The following is a 17,468-nucleotide window of genomic DNA, read 5'->3' as shown; positions in this document are numbered from 1 at the left end:
GGTTCCAGACAGTTGATGGTGTCCGTTTTCCTATCGTCACTCCAGAGTTGTGTCCAGATAGCCGGCCGTTAACAAATTGTGCAACAGCACATTTGTCCAGACCAAACTTCATCTAGATGTCTTCAGAGAAGATACGCTCGGTGTGCAACAACCCATCCAACTGATCAGAGTTTCTGCCATAGAGCTTGAGATCATCCATGTAAACTAGATGACTGATGAGCTGACATATGGCAGTCTCACCATGCCCAGTTGTCATCCGGTAGCGGTAACTGGTTCTGTTCAACTTATTATTATTATTATTATTATTATTGTTATTGTTGTTCTTTATAACTGAAGAGACGATCGCATGGCTTTTCTTTTCTTCGAGGATGTGGGTTTTGAAGTTTATTCATGTACTGTAGGTACTCATTTACGTCCAACTAAGTGATTGCATTGAAATCCAAATGCAAGAAGTTATTTCTGTGCAGCCCGAGTTGGGCACAGGTATCTCTGCTAGTTACTAAATCATTGCACACTCTCTAACTGTACTAATAAGTATATTTGTTTAAGTGGAAAAGAACTTGTGTAATTTGCTGCTTACATTTACCTTGTTATATAGATTTCTTTCTTACTGTTGTTTTACTCTTTTACAGCTTCAACAGGAACTGTACGTCTGTCTGGAGGTTCTCTAAGCAAACAAGGCAGAGTGGAAATTTATCACAAGTATTGTTTATTTTAAATTGTTGGTTTTATTTATCAAATATTATCACTAGTTGAGGTGCATAACAATTTCATGTTCTACAAGAACGTACGTGTAAAGAAACTGATGTGTTAGTGTATCTGTATAAATGCGTTTCTGGGTTTAAACGTTTTAAAGGGTTCCATATTACGTACATTACGTACTTTTCTATGTACAATATTTTTCTGATTAGGCTGGCAGTTTGTAGCTCTTTTATGGCGTTAGCAATGTTATGGAATGGATTGCTATTACGTGTAGCACATTCTACAGCCAATTCGTGTAGTTGATAATGTCACACCCTGTGCGTGCGTACGTGCGTGAATTATAGTTGTTTATGGTATCCTACGTCGACATTAATCAAACGTCTAATATTGTATATTTATTGTATTTTGCTTTGCAAGTTTGGAATGGGGCACGGTGTGCGATGATGCCTTCGATATCACGGAAGCTAATGTCGTATGCCGTCAGTTGGGATTCTCCGGTGCTGTGTCTGTTTACACTGGCGCTCATTTTGGTGAAGGCACAGGAGAAATTTGGATGGACAACGTTCACTGTAGCGGTACAGAGTCTTCACTTAGTGACTGCTCATTTGATGGTTGGAGCGTCACAGATTGCTCGCACTCTGAAGACGTAGGCGTTACGTGCTGTAAGTCTTGCAAAAATGTGTGCATGTTTGCTAGCAAAGTTCTGCATTCGCACGTGAACAGTCAAACGTAGCAATATGCAGTCGTTGAATAGATTTCTGACTTTTTGTTTGTGTAGCTTTATCTACTGCGACTGCACATGCATACGGAGATATACGTCTCGTTGACGGGCCTTCATCTAAAGAAGGACGTTTGGAACTATTTGACGGGTATTGAGATCACTGACGTTTTGCCTTTTATATGTTATTTATTACAAAATTTTAGTATACAGTAGAACCTCGCTAGTCCGTACAGTCCCGTTCCAAGCTCCGTTCGGATTAGTGAATTGTTCGGATTATCAGAAATGCCAAAACGCGTAACCTTGGAGGTCCAGACTTTGCCTCGGACATCCGGATCACTAGGGCATTTACATATATCTACACACATGTCATGTTTGTGGTAAAGGACACTGCTGCAACGACTACATGTACTTCTAAATAACGTGACAGTCAGGATTTAAAGTAGTTAGATACGCTTATTCGCTGGAAACTGGATAACCGCAGGCTGTCCAATAGGATCTGGGTACGTAAGGCAGGACGCCAAAGTTAATTCGGATTAGCGAGGATTCGGATCAGCGAGGTCCGGATTAGCAAAATCCGGATTAGCAAGGTTCTACTGTAATTATTTTGCCTTTTGTTGTTTTGTTTTATTTGGTTTTGTATAGTTATTTAAATTTTGCGATTTTACAGTACACAATGGGGTACAGTTTGTGATGATGGTTTCTCGGACTCGGAAGCTCGAGTTGTGTGTCGCCAACTGGGTTATTCCACTTCTAATGTGGACGCCCGTGGTAACGCGTACTACGGATATGCAAGTGGCCACATTGTTCTTGACGACGTTGATTGTGATGGCGACGAGAGTCGATTATTGTCTTGCTATCACCGTCGTTTGGGACAATCAGACTGCTCTCACTCCGAAGACGTCGGCGTTAAATGCAGTAATAATGCATTTCCTGCGATATCGATGGTTGTTTCCATGTTACTGAACCGTTGTTTTGTTATTAGGTGATTTAAGTAAGAGATTTCATTATCGACGATTTGTTTGACTCATATCTTATGGTCGTATGTATTCTGTTTCAATGACAGGTGTGGCTGCGATTATTGCCATCGCTGTGACTGTTCCTCTCGTTATTATCATTATTGTTATCGTCGTGGTTGTTGTCTTGTGTCGACGTTGTAGGGCAAGAAGAACTACATCTACTACAGTGATGTATACTGGTGGTGTTCAGCAACCAGGAGTTGTAGTTCCTGGGCAACCAGGACTTGTAATTCCTGGGCAACATCCCGGACAGACTGCGGGGTCCCAGTCTTTGTATCCGCCATCTCAGTCTTATCCTCCACCTCATTTTTATCCCCCACAGCAACCTTATCCATCACCTCACGTTTTTAACCCGCGTAATGAATCAGAAATCCAGTCACCTTCTTACGAGATGTCGGTAGAGCAGGAACACGGTCATCCTACACAAGTTGATGCGTACCGTCCTCATCAGCCATACGGGTATGGTCCAGCGGCAGGAAGCGGGTATCCGCCTCAAGGCTGACACTGAGAACTAAATGTTAGCCGCTGTTGTTTGTTGAGTAGCGTCAGGATTGGAATTTGTGAAGAAGGCTACTTGATGTTGCGCTGCAAACTAGATGGTACTTGCTGTTTGCTGCTTGCTGATAGAATTAGTGACGTGCTGTGTGCATTGATTGGCTCGTGTCATGTTCTCATATATGTTGCTTGACTTGTTTGTCGTGTACGTCTGCACATGTAGTTCCAGATTACTTTTTCGTTGGTACTTATATCTGTTCTTTGATGTACAATATTGCAATTTATTGATTCCAAGCTCAATGTCAGAAGCAAATTCTATTGATGCAATCTGTTTACACTTTTATTAATTAATTAGAATACATTAATTAATTAAGTTTTTACTAAGCATTTTGCTTTTATACTTCAGCAGTTGCTGACGTTTAATCTTTCTACATCATTCAGCAATCGTTTGTTTATGCAGTACCACCCTTACCTCAGCTTCTCTGTTGTGTAGAAGAAAGCGTAAATGAGCACATGTAATGAAGTGACTAGAATATCATCCCATGTGTTTTCATTTCTATCTCTCTAGATAAAGGAGCTGTCTTTCTGTCTGTCGTTGTTTCTGTCTGTAAGAGCGTTTGTCCCGAACGGCGATTCTTATCTCATATAGAATTTGGCTCGCGCACTCCGAAACGACGGAGAGCGAAAGTGAAGCTGTCGTCATCTTTCGGTCTTCTTCCTGACGACGCAATTTCCAGCCGATAGAACCCGCCTTCACTCGCACGCGATCGCGAATATTTCTGGATAGGCGCATCGGATCTTTATGGGATTTTCAATTTCTCACGTCTGAAGGTACGCTCGGAGCGTGTCCTTTATTGCCGGGACGTCGAAAAGGCAAAATATTTTTAGTATATCTAACGCAGTTTTGCAAAAATACGCTTGCTTTAGTATTCTTGTGTACGCGCGTCGAATAGTTGCCACGTACGATAGGCGCCTTTTCTTTGCAGCGGCAGCAACATCTTCGAAGTGACGACGTCTAACGGCACGTACTGTCAAATTGTTGCGTGTCGCGAGACCTTGTTTGCATTATATACAGGTGAGGAAAGAACAACAAGTGACTTGCTACTTGAGTAAATGATACGCACTGCTAATTTCTCGGAATGGAACACTGGGTTACACTTTTATTTGTTTTTTTTTACGAAAACGAGATCGAATAGCGACCTAATTCTAGACGTAAAACTTACAGCTAATTTTTCTGAACGAAACTTGTTACGTAGATTAGCAACGAGACTGTCCAAATGGCGAGAGTCAGACGAGACGTGAATTAGTTTATGTCCAGAAAACGGATCATCAAGGTGAGTATTCAAACTGACGAACAGGATATTAACTAACCACAGGCCTAGCGTTGGGGAGGGGCTGGGGAGGCTATAGCCCCCAAAACATTTTGGGCGTGTCACTTTGCTTCAAGCAGAACTATAATTATAAGTTACTAAACAGTGACAGTCCTCTTAGTCTCAGAGTAGTATGTTGACGATTGACGACGACGTTAACTTTAAGTCTGTGACAATACACATCATTATTTCGGTAAGATAAAACCAGTGTCGAGAAATTGTGGTCTCTTAATTAAAGTGCACATGACCATCACTTAGTTGAGACGTCGCTATCCGGCAATGGCAAAGTCAAAGAAGACTGCATCAAAAAGGCATGCAGAAGCCTATCCATCAATTCTTTTTCAAGTAAGTCTAGTTAATTACGGTTGACCAATCGAATGACGGGAGAATGGAATCTCCTGCGTCTCCGCTACCTAATAATTTGCTTGCACTCCACGGTACTTTCTCCACAGGTTTGTATTTAAAACTATATAGCTAGACCTATGTTGCTCGCTAGATTACGAAATGCTAAATTGGTCAACGTCGTTTGCACTGAATTGGTCTTCTAGATTCTATTGTCATCGAGATGCCATCTAGTTTTGACGATCGCAGCAAGCCATGAAAACATTTTTGGCACGGACGGTAAGTGTTTCCACTCCTTTTGACGCACACTGACGGTACTCAGTCCGACAGTTTATTTGTAACCTGAAATTGATACTAATTCACTTAGATATCACAAAGGGAGAGGTAGAAAAGTAGAAAATGGGCGGGGCTTTGTATGAGAAATGGGCGTGACTTTGTGTGAGAAATGAGCGTGGTCTGACCCAAACGTGAGGACCACGCTACACCGGTGAACTAACGATCAATAATGCAATCAGCTTGGACAAAGAACGCTATCTGTAACCTAAGAATTCTGTTCGCAGCTGCTAATTGTGTAAATGAGACATACTTCATGAATGTATGCATACACCAATAAATTAAATAACCAACAACTGATAATCTAATCTGCTCGTGTGCATGGAGATAACGAGCAAGTGAGCTATTACTTTATGGTGTGCTATACGGATAGTCAGTTTTCTCGAAGAGTTACGATCAGGATTTTTGTCACATGTAGCAGGTGACTAGCAGAGATGATTCGAGATCAACCCTATTCCATTTATTGCTTTACTGCAGTTTTTTCATACTCTGAGATGTTTTTAATTTTCAAGTGCTAAACATCAAATTGATGGTCAATGTATGGTTATCATTATCAGTGGCCAAAACTTTAATTAGATCGTAATACTCGGTTTCCAATCTGGACGTGGTATATTTAATTAAGCCAATCTTGTCTATTCTTTTAAGATTTCAATCTTTTAAACTTATAATATAAAGATTATATGTACTTATAAATCATTTTTATCAAAGCTGTCCATTGACTTTAAATGTCTTTGATTGACGTAGATGTATGATCCAGCTATCTTTCGGGTACTGTCTCTAAATTAAAAGCATCAATCCTCCTGTGCATATATATATATATATATATATATATATATATATATATATATATATATATATATATATATATATATATATATATATATGCATACTGGTCTTTCGGTTGTGAGACACATCATTTCATCTAGTCCCGTACCAGACCCGCTCGCGCCGTCGTTCTCGATTCCCGTATAACTCCGGGGGTATTGTGGTTTACGGGAACCGAGCACGACAGCGAGAGAGGGTCTGGTACGAGGCTAATTCCATCTATACATCAGCTTCAGCCATAGTCTCGCGTAGCCAGACCCCTTTCCGCCGCGTCCTCCCGGCGAAATGGGGTCTGGTGAACGGCCTTTGATGTCGCTGTGTGCCGCATAGCCAGAAATCGGCTATCTAAAGACCGGATTTTGTTTCTTAAACGCTTCACTAAAGACGAGACTGGTATGCACGCAGTGCAATTCTATCTCAATTAGCTTCTCTTGTTTCGTCGAGAACAACTCGAAGACTACAGCTAGAGTCGTTGCTGTTTGTGAAATCTGCATGTTTACAGCAGCGATTAAACGCGGCCACGGGAACGTTCACGTGCAGCCATGATCGACGTCGTACGATCTAGCGTTGTGCGCTCGTGTCACAATGGAGACTTAATGCGAACGTACTGGATGGATGCGAACGTACTCGGTGCTGTTTGCTGTTTTTTGACGTCGAAAGCGACTGCAGACAGTCCAGAGTCAGCGATATCTGGAAGGGCTTGGAGCTGCATGACGTCATCGAAACAAGATGAGTCGTTTTTCTGTGTCTGGGTAATCATTTCATGTGTTTTGTGCATTGCTTTGGTGAACACATACGGTAGCAACCAGGAAGAGACCACGTTGACAGAAATCCTGGACGTCCTAAGGTGGTCCAGATTCGATGTGTTGTTTGGAAGAGCTATATATTACGCGTGTTCCTGCAGCGTAACTTCCAGAGTATGTGGAGCTTCAGGGAGACTACTTCCATCCAACTGTTTTCTCTTGCTCAACAAGGTGATAGCATCTGGTGGTTTCATCAAACACAAAAGCACGTCGACATGTCAGACAGTTCTGTTTCATTGCATGATTTATGATATGCATGCATGCAGCGCTACATGATCTAGAATTTTAGACAGTTATTGCAACTTGAACATGCAGTTATTTATTTCACTGGAAGGTCAATGGTACAGCATCACAACTAAGTACACAAACATCACAACAATCACATCCTTTTCCTGCACTGTCTTCACTACCAGCAAATAAGAAATCAGCAAACAAGCACTTCCTACGACAAGTCGTAAAATTTTGTCCATACTTCTTCATCGAGGATGAAACTGTTCTGTGCAGATGTCCATATACAAGCAGTGCAGTTGCTGTCAAGCCATCTCTTCCAGCTCGCCCAGTCTCTTGGACATAATCTTCAATGAGTCTTGGAGGACTCCAATCAACAATCCACCTAATGTTGGGAATGTCAACACCCATCCCAAATGCTGTTGTAGCTATCAGAACTCTCAATGTGTGTACTAAATGACATCAAAAATTTCATCTCGACTGTGGAGGCACTCGAATACATATCAACTACACGAAATTCTTGCAAATCAATACAATCTGATGGAAATGTAAAGTGGGATCCCAACTTTGATCTGAGCTGAAGATGTACAGTGACCAACTGTTGTCTACTGTATTTAGTACAAAAGATTTAGTAGCTATGTATGGACTACCATATATGTATATCTATGAATTAATACATGATGATCATGCAGTATACGCGTGCAGTGTTGATTGTTACGTAAAGGTTACTCAGGGCGAGGCAGATATCTTATAATGTATAAAGGTAAGTAGTAGAGACTTGCGTGTTCCAGAGATTGACATGCAGTGTCAGAAGTGAAGTCTGCAACCCAAGCTGCTTCCGTTCATATTACTCCAATCACAACATGGTCTCTTCCTGGTTGCTACTGTATGTGTTCACCAAAGCAAAGCACAAAACACATGAAATGATTACCCAGACACAGAAAAACGACTCATCTTGTTTCGATGACGTCATGCAGCTCCAAGCCCTTCCAGATATCGCTGACTCTGGACTGTCTGCGGTCGCTTTCGACGTCAAAAAACAGCAAACAGCACCGAGTACGTTCGCATCCATCCAGTACGTTCGCATTAAGTCTCCATTGTGACACGAGCGCACAACGCTAGATCGTACGACGTCGATCATGGCTGCACGTGAATGTTCCCGTGGCCGCGTTTAATCGCTGCTGTAAACATGCAGATTTCACAAACAGCAACGACTCTAGCTGTAGTCTTCTAGTTGTTCTCGACGAAACAAGAGAAGCTAATTGAGATAGGATTGCACTGCGTGCATACCAGTCTCGTCTTTAGTGAAGCGTTTAAGAAACAAAATCCGGTCTTTAGATAGCCGATTTCTGGCTACGCGGCACACAGCGACATCAAAGGCCGTTCACCAGACCCCATTTCGCCGGGAGGACGCGGCGGAAAGGGGTCTGGCGACGCGAGACTACTTCAGCCATACGGCAGGGTAAGTGACATCTCACTGGGTAGAAAACGGCAAAACTCGTAGCTATTTAATAGCATTAATTGACTATGTTTATCAACTTCGTTTGTAGTCTAGGCAACATTCCATCCCTAGAGACGCCCTTTCTAAAAATAGGTTAAACAGCAGTCATTATGTTGTCTCGCTCTGCACACACAGCTAAGACTTCAGCAGTCTGTTTGCATGAAATTTATGAGATTTAAGAGTGCGCAGAAGCTCGTTAAGCCTGTTTATAACATTACAAATAATTTAATCTCTAGATTACTACTTTAAGCTTGTTGTTACTACTTCAAATATTAAGCTTGGTTAAAAAAGATAGGCGTGGTTCCCATGCAGAAAAGAGCATGAAAATAAGCGAAATCTCATGAGATTCTCGCTCATCTCATGAGATCTGGGCATTTTTCATGACCGGAACCTCATGAGACGTGTATCTCACGAGATTCAATGGGTGTGTTCATGCGGCTCATACGCCAATTCCTCATCTCATGAGATTTGGGCATTTCTCATGAGCGGAGTCTCATCAGACGTATATCTCATGAGATGCAATGAGACAATTGTTCATCTCATGAGATTTGTGTATTTCTCACGAGCAGTGGCTCATGAGACGAATTTCTCATGAAATGTAATGGGTGTGTTCATGCTGCTTGCTATGAGCCGCGCGAGTTCTCATGAGCAGATCGATCTAGGCGCATGCATGAAGATTTGTTCTAGCTAAACAAAGCTACTATTGGTGCATGCCTACTAGCGATGTCGTATTATGACACGCGATCGCAAATCAAATAGAAATTAGTTTGCGTGCGATCATGCACAGCGAGTATCCTTCGAATTCGATGATATGATCGCTCTAGATAGATCGTACGTACAGTAGACGTAGCCTACCTCGTCACATTCAGTGAGTTGAGTGTTAATTGCACGTGAGAATGCCTTCACGATGTACAGTCGACCAGTACGACCAGAGTAACTTACAATACAGATGTACGGAGCCTCCAACGACTGCGGATACGTATGCGCCGGAAGTAGATGGAAGAGCTCTCGTCCACCCAACTGCCCCGTACACTTACGTGCCTGGCATAGGCATACGACGTCTGTTACGTATCTGACCGCACAACTCAAAGATAAGGGAATGTTTTAGATAACGTCAAACTAACATATATAGGTAAGTAAAATTAAATTTGACCCACCACATGCAATCAGAAGCTTATACACTCCGTCTGACTCATCTACACGCATACACACACACACACACACACACACACACACACACACACACACACACACACACACACACAAACACACACACACACACACACACACACAAACACACACACACACACACACACACAAACACACACACACACACACACACACACAAACACACACACACACACACACACACACACACACACACACACACCACACACACACACACACACACACACACACACACACACACACCACACACACACACACACACACACACACACACACACACACACACACACACCACACACACACACACACACACACACACACACACACACACACACCACACACACACACACACACACACCACACACACACACACACACACACACACACACACACACACACACACACACACACACATACACACACACACACACCACACACACACACACACACACACACACACACACACACACACACACACACCACACACACACCACACACACACACCACACACACACGCACCACACACACGCACCACACACACGCACCACACACACACACACACACACACACACACACACACACACACACACACACACACACACACTAGAAAGATTAAATGTCTGAAATATCTGTCGATAAGTATATCTGTAATGGCACAGCTATGTTTTACACTAACACAACTATTACATACCATTAATACTTACGCATAGCTATAGACAATAAGCATATAGCGTCAGCCCACTACATTCCTCCCCATCCACTTCATGAAAGTAAAGTGAAAATGCAAAACAGATAACATATGCGAGAAACACAACACGACAGAACTCTAGGTCCAAGGCAACAGCTAAGTCACTACTAGTCTTCAAGGGCGAATTATTTCTCTCCCAGATCTTGTCATGTGACACCCCTGTTCATGCAGCTGCAGTCTCGAGTTCGTAATTAATGCTCTTCAGCTTCTTCCTCAGTTGCCTGTTTGATCTCATTGGCTTCTTCCACAGAGAGTTCCTTATAATATGTTTTGTTCTTCAGGGTCTTCCTCAGTTGGGTATCTAGACTAGGTAGTAATGACTGCTGTTTTCTCTGTAAGCATGTCATCGATTCTCAGCAATGCGTAAGGATCCTTAGTCTGCATGATCATTTAAGCTGATCTTTCTATCTATATACATAATCAATGTAGAAACATTTGCCTCCATCCCATTTGTCAGTCAAGAGCCAACCCTGGACTTTGAGAAGGTCAAATTATATTACTAGTAGTTTCCAGCATCTCATCCACTTCTCTTGTGATCTCTTTACGCTCAAATTTAGGGTCCCGTTCGGTAAGGGTATGATGAGACAGGCAGCTAGGCTAATGCCAGTGTCCATGCAGTGTGAGTTTCACCCAAATCATAAGGTCCAGAAGAAAACACATCAGAGTATAATTATGCACCAACTCAGATATTTGATCCCACTGTTTATTATCATTGCGGCCTGTTAATGAGCATATTTTGTTGACTATAGACAATGAATGGTCAGGGTGTAAGGCATATAAGTATTCCGCATCAATAGAAGACCTTTCTCAGGTGGAGATTCACTTGACTGTAATTCCTTGACCACTAATGGCACAGCATCAAGGAGGTATACCTACACATGTGTGTCCTTTTCTAATTCAATCAAGTCTGCAGACTCAGACTCTTCATATAATAGGTCTTAATATCTCTGACATCAATTGTCCAACAGTTACCACCTCAACTTTCCCACAAGCTCCATAAGAAAGAGAAACAATCCCTTGCCTGAATTCCAGTACAGCATGCACCCTAGACACGCAGCAAGTCATGATGATGACCCAACAAAACAGAAAACCCAAATTGCTTCACCACAACAAAAGGATGTGTGATGTGTTTCGGTCCTATTGAAACAGCTAATTGCATGGTACCAGCTGTTATGACCATCTAATTGCGGATATATCACTCTCTGCGTAGGCGGTAGGACCTTTGAGCAAATTCGTAATTTCCTCAGAGACAATTAATAGAGATAGAAGCACCAATACCCAGCAAGCAATCAATAGATTGTGTGTTACGGCGCGAGATAGGCAGGCCAGCAGTATTCACAAACGCACAAGCTCCCGAGCTTCTTGAGATCGGCACGCACATCATCACCACGTTGAGACATAACACCGACATTCAATACCTGTTTAGGGAATTCCCCTAATAGTTCTGCGTCTGCCTGCTGCATGTACATGTACCTTCCTTGCTTGGTGGTTGCTTGAGTTGCTGCTGTTCGCGTAATCTCTTTCGGCACTCAACGTAGTGATGACCCACAATATCGCAGTAGTGATCGACACTTCCCCTAGACCGCCTAGGTTGAGCTCTAGAGTACGAGACATCTGCGAGCGCGATTAGTATATATTGTTGTTGTTGATCGAGAGGCAGCAGGTGAGCACTGACCCTGCTGCATCAGAAGACTCAAGGCCTTGTCTTGTCGCTCGCCCACCTTGACCATCTGCTGAAGGAGTTGGGTTGTATCGTCGTCGATCTTGTTTTGGCACAACATCATGTCGTCCGCGTAGTTGACGTTGTTGCACCCTCTCAGGCGGATTTCACGGCATCAGCAAGCGTTGCGGGTTGGTCACGTTCCAACTCGACTTGGCACTCCGCGCGCAAGCCTTCATGAAATAAACTGACGAGAGTTTCTTCCGGCATGCAAGCGTGAGTCGATCACCTAATTTGCAGCTCTCGTTGCAATATTGAGAAGCTACCTGACAGAATCGCATAGCATCTAACATCTTTCTGACAGATGCCCATGACCTTCTAGACACACAGACCGTTGTGTCCATGAGAGCGCGATCGCCAAGTGCTAAAACAACATAACGAAGCGTATAAATGACATCTAGTGGTGTCATATACATCGCAATTCCAAACAGCACACGGAAGATGCACCACTTTGTAGCGGTGTAGAGCGCTTCCGCGTGACACAACTATCAATACATAGGCGTGGCTAGCCAATCTACTAAAAACTAACCACAACGTCAGCCCACTGTTCATGATACACTGTGTCATACAGTATGATATCTGACCATTGCAAATGTACAGTTTTAATTAACAATTAATTAAGGCCACAGATGCCATTTTTAATTATGTTAATTAATATTCTAAACTGTTTCAATAATTGCTATTAATAACTACATTTAATTAATACATTTATTTTGATCCGATGGCTGTGAAGAAACAATAATGTATTTATGGTTGACTATATTCTAGTTATATTTCTATTGATGAATTGAGTTGGGTAAAATATCTACTAAGTTTGAATTCAATTGAAAGTTGTCTTCCCTCAATGCATGTCATTCAAATTTTGAAAACTTTTGATAGATATTGACATATCTGACCACCTCTTTGTCAAATATGTAGTTTCACAAGTAAAACTTTACATGCAAACTTCTTTTTAATGATTGATATTAATATCTACATAATATAATTATACTGAGTCAACTCTGGCTGTGTACAGCAAGACCTGTATGTAGCTAGTATAATATAAATGGTTGAATATTGTAAACACGCATTTTTTACATTCTAGTTATATTTCTACTGATGGTTTGAGCTGGGTAAAGTATCTACTAAGTTTAAATTCAATTAAAAGTTGTCTTACTTTAATACTAGTCATTCAAATTTTTGAAATCTGTTGACAGGTGTTGACATATCTGACCACCACTTTGGCAAATATGTAGTTTCACAAGTAAAACTTTGTATACAAATTTCTATTTACAATATTAATGATTTGAAAAAGTTTTAATGATTGATGTTAATATCTACATATTACAATTATTTTGATTCAACTCTGGCTGTGGAGCAACAATGTACAGTGAGACCTGTCTATAGCTATCAAATATTATAAAATAGTTGAATGTTGTAAATACACAGTCTTTGCATTCTAATTATATTTCTATCGATGGTTTGAGTTGGGTAAGATATCTACTAAGTTTGAATTCAATTGAAAGTTGTCTTCCCTCAATACAAGTCATTAGAATTTCTGAAATCTGTCGACAGGTGTTGACATATCTGACCACCACTTTGGCAAATATGTAGTTTCAGAAGTAGAACTTTGCATACAAACTTCTATTTACTGTATTAATATTTTGAGAAAGTTTTAATGATTGATATTAATATCTACATATTACAATTATTTTGATTCAACTCTGGCTGTGGAGTAACAATGTACAGTAAGACCTGTATGTAGCTATAGAATATTATAAAATGGTTGAATATTGTAAATACACACTCTTTACATTCTAATTATATTTCTATCGATGGTTTGAATTGGGTAAGATATCTACTAAGTTTGAATTCAATTGAAAGTTGTCTTCCCTCAATACAAGTCATTCGAATTTCTGAAATCTGTCGACTAATGTTGACATATCTGACTACCACTTTGGCAAATATGTAGTTTCACAAGCAAAACTTTGCATACAAACTTCTATTTACTGTATTAATGTTTTGAGAAAGTTTTAATGATTGGTATTGATATCTACATAGTACAATTATTTTGACTAAACTCTGGCTGTGTACAGCAAAACCTGAATGTAGCTATAGTATAATATAAAATGGTTGAATATTGTAATTACACACTCTTTACATTCTAGTTATATTTCTATCGATGGTTTGAATTGAGTAATACATCTACTAAGTTTGAATTTAACTGAAAGTTGTCTTTCCTCAATACAAGTCATTCGAATTTCTGAAATCTGTCGACTAATGTTGACATATCTGACCACCACTTTGGCAAATATGTAGTTTCAGAAGTAAAACTTTGCATACAAACTTCTATTTACTATATTAATGTTTTGAGAAAGTTTTAATGATTGATATTAATAGCTACATATTACAATTATTGTGATTCACCTCTGGCTGTGGAGCAACAATATACAGTAAGACCTGTATGTAGCTATAGAATATTATAAAATGGTTGAATATTGTAAATACAGATTATTTACATTCTAATTATATTTCTATCGATGGTTTGAGTTGGATAAAATATCTACTAAGTTTAAATTCAATTGAAAGTTGTCTTCCCTCAATACAAGTCATTTGAATTTCTGAAATCTGTCGACAAGTAATGACATATCTGACCACCACTTTGGCAAATATGTAGTTTCAGAAGTAAAACTTTGCATACAAACTTCTATTTACTGTATTAATATTTTGAAAAAGTTTTAATGATTGGTATTGATATCTACATAGTACAATTATTTTGATTCAATCTGGCTGTGTACAGCAAAACCTGAATGTAGCTATAGTATAATATAAAATGGTTGAATATTGTAATTATACATTCTTTACGTTCTAGTTATATTTCTATCAATGGTTTGAATTGGGTAAGACATCTACTAAGTTTGAATTCAATTGAAAGTTGTCTTCCCTCAATACAAGTCATTCGAATTTTTTTGAAATCTTTGTTAGGTGTTGACATATCTGACCACCACTTTGGCAAATATGTAGTTTCACAAGTAAAACTTTGCATACAAACTTCTATTTACTGTACTAATATTTTGAAAAAGTTTTAATAATTGATATTAATATTTACATAATATAAATATATTAATTCAACTCTGGCAGTGTAGCTACAAACAGCACAACCTGTATGTAGCTATAGCATAATATAAAATGGTTGAATATTGTAAATACACATTCTTTATACATTCTAGTTATATTTCTATTAATGGTTTGAATTGGGTAAGATATCTACTAAGTTTAAATTCAATTGAAAGTTTCTTCCCTCAATACAAGTCATTCGAAGTTTTGAAATGTTGATAAGTGTAGACATATCTGACCACCACTATGGCAAATATGTAGTTTCAATATCAACATCTGCCTTTAGTACAATTACTTTGATCCAACTGACCGTCAAATCAAGAAAGCAGGACAGCAAAATCTTGATGTAGCTATGTTATATAGTTGACTATAGATTGATACACACACTTTCCATTCTAGTTATATTTGTATCAATTAAGTTCACATGCAGCGTGGTCTCTATGATTACAGATCTACTTCGATATCATTGAGAGTTTCAACAATTACATGTCTCCCCTCACAATTAAGTATTGATGCGCACTTGCAAAGTAATCTATTTACAGAAAGTAGCTCAAGATATTCTAGCCTTTGCGCTAACTACAGGTCTCAATTGGCCAGTTTGTGATCACATCGTCTTGCATAGCTGCTTCAACAAGAGCACAAGGACCAACATTTCTTAGTGGATGAACAACTGATGCTGTTAGATCATGTTCAAACTTCTCATCCTTCCAGCTAGGTTCCAACAGACAGAAATATGTACAATATTTCAGCATTTGCATCATCGTCTCTTGTAAACTTGTATAATTGTTTCTCCTAAATAGTGTGTCATACTTCAATGAAGAATATTGACCATTTCCTATACAACCAATCTTGTGAATGTGAGAACATCTATCTCAACAGAGATGCTGGCATCAAACAGACCCTTCAAGTCATCTGGAACTCTATGTGACATCTCCCAGTCTCAAGATGTTTGCTTTCTAAAAAGACACAGGTGAAAGAGCAAATGTATCTTCTGAGAGGATTCAACATGTTACCACTGCAAATTAACGTTCCTTAATTAACTAAAGCATAAACGCGCGCGCGCGCGCGTGTGTGTGCGTGTGTGTGTGCGCGCGTGCTACTTTCTCCGTTGTGTTAGCGCTGGTTCAATTATTCTATCCGGGAGATCCGCTTCCACGAGCACGAGCTTTGGTGAGCTGTAAACAAAGTGTCTAGCAACAAGCACAAGCATAGCTAGATCAAAGAGAAACTTTACTAGCTAGAGTATCACTATAGTTGTTGACTAAATATAACTGTTAAAAGTAAATTACCGAGGAAACAGCGACGAATTCACTCCATACGCGCATCTGCACAGCCACACCGACTATTTCCCTTGGCACGCATGCGTAAATAACCTACATTGTCTGGACAGCGAGCGGTCGTCTCACGAGCGTGATCTCACGAGGCTCATGAGAAAAGATCAAGAGCTTCATGAGGCAAGATCAGGAGGCTCATGAGAAAAGTCAGGGTCGAGGCTCATGAGAAAAGGTCGGATCTCATGATCTTGTACGCATGAATTTCGGCTCATGAGCCATAATTCTCATGAGGATTGTCCCAATTTCCTCATGAGAAAGGGGCGTATCTCATGAGGAAATTGGGACAAAGCTCATGATATTTTCTGCATGGGTTGTGACACGTACATGTCCACATTTAACTTAGCGACCTTAGGTAGTCTCTTTTCATATATAGTAGGACACCACTTATCCGACCCTCAGTTATCCGACAGCACGGATTATCCGAAGGTGCATAGCTTGTTTGAACTGCAAGGCTGTGCGCACGCTAGGCTATACGATTCCTGTGCGTGCTGTACTGTATCCGTGATCCACGTGTCGTTAAATTAAACGTGAAGTTCTAGAAACGCTTCTTCATTACCTGGAAGAGCAAGCTGAAGTTTCAGTAAGCACAATGGTCCTACTGAATGGGCTGCTGATGAAAACTACAGCAAGAAGTTCGAAAGCATTGACTCAGACTAAGATTAGTGGGTACTTTAAGTCTTGCCAGTTCCCATTGGTATTCTCCCTAGTCAAAGTAGTTGTACTGTAATGGCTGTTACACGTACAATTAGATGTTGAGCTTCTTTAATTAAGTATTCTGCAGTCGTTTTCAAAATGCGTCAGTTATCCGACGTACTTTTTGTCTCATGCCCGTCGGATAAGTGGTGTCCTACTTTATTTCCATCAAGGTGATTATCATAAATATTGTGTGGGTAGTCTAGTCTAGACTGACCGTTAATTGCTTCCTGTACTGTCAGCTATGTCCACAATATTTCACTACCGTTTCTGCTGTGTGTACTCACACAATATATCGAATAATTATTCCGAGGGAAGCAGCTGCTGAATTGTCGCATTTTTCAAATTTCGAA

General features: G+C 40.3%; 2 protein-coding genes and 1 long non-coding RNA gene across 4 annotated transcripts; 2 read left to right on the top strand and 1 right to left on the bottom strand.

Annotated features, from left to right (window-relative positions):
- The first annotated feature begins 362 nt into the window (after positions 1 to 362).
- On the top strand, positions 363 to 3,234 carry LOC134184232 (neurotrypsin-like). The gene is made up of 5 exons (XM_062651868.1): positions 363 to 702; positions 1,120 to 1,364; positions 1,481 to 1,571; positions 2,091 to 2,414; positions 2,487 to 3,234. Exons 2-4 carry the CDS (start codon positions 1,256 to 1,258, stop codon positions 2,407 to 2,409), a joined length of 519 nt encoding a protein of 172 aa, XP_062507852.1. The 5' UTR covers positions 363 to 702; positions 1,120 to 1,255; the 3' UTR covers positions 2,410 to 2,414; positions 2,487 to 3,234.
- LOC134184729 (annexin A7-like) lies at positions 2,480 to 2,941 on the top strand. The gene has a single exon (XM_062652474.1). It carries the CDS (start codon positions 2,480 to 2,482, stop codon positions 2,939 to 2,941), a length of 462 nt encoding a protein of 153 aa, XP_062508458.1.
- Positions 3,235 to 15,475: 12,241 nt separating the features above from the next.
- On the bottom strand, positions 15,476 to 16,720 carry LOC134184233 (uncharacterized). 2 transcript variants are annotated; one of them, XR_009970634.1, is made up of 3 exons: positions 16,102 to 16,720; positions 15,989 to 16,044; positions 15,476 to 15,923 (listed from the first exon to the last, which is right to left on the bottom strand). It is a non-coding gene; the product is annotated as an uncharacterized LOC134184233 (long non-coding RNA). The 2 variants fall into 2 exon arrangements; XR_009970633.1 differs by having other exon boundaries at positions 15,989 to 16,720.
- Between the last annotated feature and the right edge of the window lie 748 nt (positions 16,721 to 17,468).

Source organism: Corticium candelabrum, chromosome 9, assembly GCF_963422355.1.
Source record: "Corticium candelabrum chromosome 9, ooCorCand1.1, whole genome shotgun sequence".
NCBI classification, from domain to species: Eukaryota; Metazoa; Porifera; class Homoscleromorpha; order Homosclerophorida; family Plakinidae; genus Corticium; species Corticium candelabrum.
This window is presented reverse-complemented; position numbering and strand designations above follow the sequence as displayed.